At 38.5% G+C, this 2,788-nt stretch overlaps 1 protein-coding gene across 4 annotated transcripts in view; it reads right to left on the reverse strand.

The window, feature by feature from the left end:
- Positions 1–2,788, reverse strand: part of MTMR2 (myotubularin related protein 2) — a 109,253-nt gene that overhangs the window by 2,769 nt on the left and 103,696 nt on the right. For all 4 annotated transcript variants that reach the window (XM_003780777.2, XM_003780776.2, XM_023511282.1 and 1 more), the window contains one exon: positions 11–124. In XM_003780777.2, coding sequence (XP_003780825.1) covers positions 11–124 — 114 coding nt within the window. The remainder of the gene's footprint in view (positions 1–10; positions 125–2,788) is intronic.

Raw genomic sequence — 2,788 nt, forward strand, 5'->3', positions numbered from 1 at the left:
GGGCTGTTACCTCTTTCCCTCTTTGCTGTTCACTGTTACAGAGGAATGTCCCAAACAAGCAGCTGTACAAGTGGTCCAAAATAGTGATGAGGAAACACTCATTGAATTCAAATGCGGTAGGAAACTGGAAATTAAACACCACAAATTAAACATTTTTTCAAGCGTATTTATCTTTGTCATGGATAGATGCTTTGTAATAGTAATTAAAATTCAGTAATAGCCAGGGGCACAGTGACTCATCCCTTAAGCCCAAGAGTTTGAGGTTGCTGTGAGCTATGACCCCAGACACTATTCCCAGGGTGGAAGAGGAAGACTGTCTCAAAACAAATATCATGCCGTAATCGGTAGCACTCTAGGATGCAGAGGCAGGTGGATTGCCTGAGCTCACAAGTTCAAGACCAACCTGAGCCAGAGTGAGACCCCAATCTCTAAAAATAGCCAGGCATGGTGGCAGGTTCCTATAGTCCCAGCTACTTGGGAGGCTGAGGTAAGAGGATCGCTTGAGCCCAAGAGTTTGAGGTTGCTGTGAGCTATGACACTACAGCACTCTACTGAGGGCAAAAAAGTGAGACTCTGTCTCAAAAAAAAAAAAAAAAAAAAGAACTTAGTAAATATACAAAATTACATGATGCCAAGCCATTTTGGCATTATCTGTATGATTTTCTTGTCAAAAGTCACCTTGTCACTTTTCTGAGGTAGTTTCTCCCAGAATCTCCTCTCTTTCTTCAGTTTAATCATCCTATCCATCTAATATTTAGCATTATTTGGAAGCTTCTGGGTCAACTATACCAATTATGGGGTATGTGTGAAAGGAATTCTATGAATATTTGGATTATAGATTGGGAAAATACGGATCCTTACCTTTATAGTGAAAGGAAATTATATAAACTGCATACAAAAGGAAGAGTTGAAAACAGCTCTGCCTTGAAGTTTCCTAAACATTAGGCAAGGTACGTGGCAGACTTCTCAGAGAAGACTGATAATCATTAGGAGGCCTGGAATAATTTTTATAGCTGTGAAGCTGAATAAAGCAGGTGATCGATCATTGCCAACAACACAAAAATAAACTGTCAGAAATTTTGTCAAATCTTAGTCATTCAATAAGAAAAAAATCTTATCTCCTGTATTTGTTCATGTTGTTAATAGCCTTATTATTAGCCAAATAAGAGTGCGTCCTAAATCATTAAATAGCAATTCCAAGGATGTAAACCTGAGATCAGTTTCTCATTTTTTGGCAAAACTACTAAGCTCGGTTATTAGAATGCAGCGCCATCAATAGGCATTTCCTCACAACACATCTAAAACAGCAAAGCATTAAGTGCAGTTATTGCTTTTAAAATTCTAAGAGTAGTAGTTTTGTCTTTCTGTGTTTATAATCTGAACAGTCCTGCTTCCTGATTCCAGGGTTGAGGGATGGAGATGAGGATGTCTTTGTACTAGTATTCAACTATATAATTATAAAACTGATAATTGCTAACAAGTATGAATAGCTTACATGCTTCAAGTTCAGGAAGAAATTATACAGAAAAACATTAAAGGCCTAAAAATAGTATTTAATGTTCTATCAAACATTTACATTGATTTTATTTACTAACAGTTTTAGAACTAAGGTTAAAATGCTTTTAGATATACAGCATATAGAGTTAATAATACTACTAAGGATTAAATGTATATAATACTCTTTTTCCCATCGAAACACTAGCAAGGCCCAACCTTGCTTAGCTTTGATGAAATCAGGCACATCAGAGTGGTATGTCCATAGAACATGGTACTCTCCCTTGCAAGAGTGGAAAATGGGATTGTGATTTTTTTCTAACAAACGTACCAGAACTATTATAATCAAACGCATTGCCTCCTTCGAGTTATTCACCGACGAAAGCAGTATATACAACCTCAGTGATGCCATGGTTTTGAAAAGCTTCCCTTCTATACTTTAAATGGCATATTTGATTTTGCCAATAGTCAAAAGTTATTTAAAATGAAATATGGTAATGGTCAAAAGTAGGTCCTATCATCAAATACCCAAAAAAAGGATTGGTAGGGACTTAGGTAGCTGATATGTGGCTCATTACAAAAGGTTTTTTGTTTGTATTTGAGACAGAGACTAACTCTGTTGCCTCTGGCTAAATTACTGTGGCACACAGCTCTAAGCAACCTCAAACTCCTGGCTCAATCAATCCTCTTGCCTCAGCCTCTCAGGTAACTGAGACTAAACTGAGACTACAGGTGTACACCACCATGCCCAAGCTAGTTTTCCTATTTTTAGTAGAGATGGAGTCTTGCTCTTACTCAAGCAGGTCTTGAACTCCTGAGTTCAAGCAATCCACCCCCTGCTTGGCTTCCAAGAGTGCTGAGATTACAGGCATGAGCCACTATGTACTATGAAAGTTTTCAAACTGTTACGTCCATCATTTCAGTTGACAGTGTCCTTTCTGATTGGTGCAAGTTTCAACTTACTCGGCTTATCAATGTTGCTGGGAGGGTTTAATCTGTTTCCATCCACACAGTTTCTATTTCTTGGTCTTTATGTATCTCAAAACTTCTATTATGATCCACATATCCTGACTCAAAGGCAATTCCAAAGGAAAAATTCAAAGCTACTCTAAGAAGTAGTAAATATTGGGGGCGGAGCCAAGATGGCGAACTGCAGCCAGCTTTTTACAGAAGCTCCCGTCCAGAAGGAGGCTGAAAGGACAGAACCTTAGCAAATTAGCTGATGGTTTGGAGCAGAGACAAGAGAGAAGATTGAAGAGTGCACTTCAACCTTCCTGAGGCGAGCTGCGACCCT

This window comes from Otolemur garnettii, unplaced genomic scaffold (assembly GCF_000181295.1).
Source record: "Otolemur garnettii isolate 467f Iridium unplaced genomic scaffold, OtoGar3 scaffold00001, whole genome shotgun sequence".
NCBI lineage: Eukaryota > Metazoa > Chordata > Mammalia > Primates > Galagidae > Otolemur > Otolemur garnettii.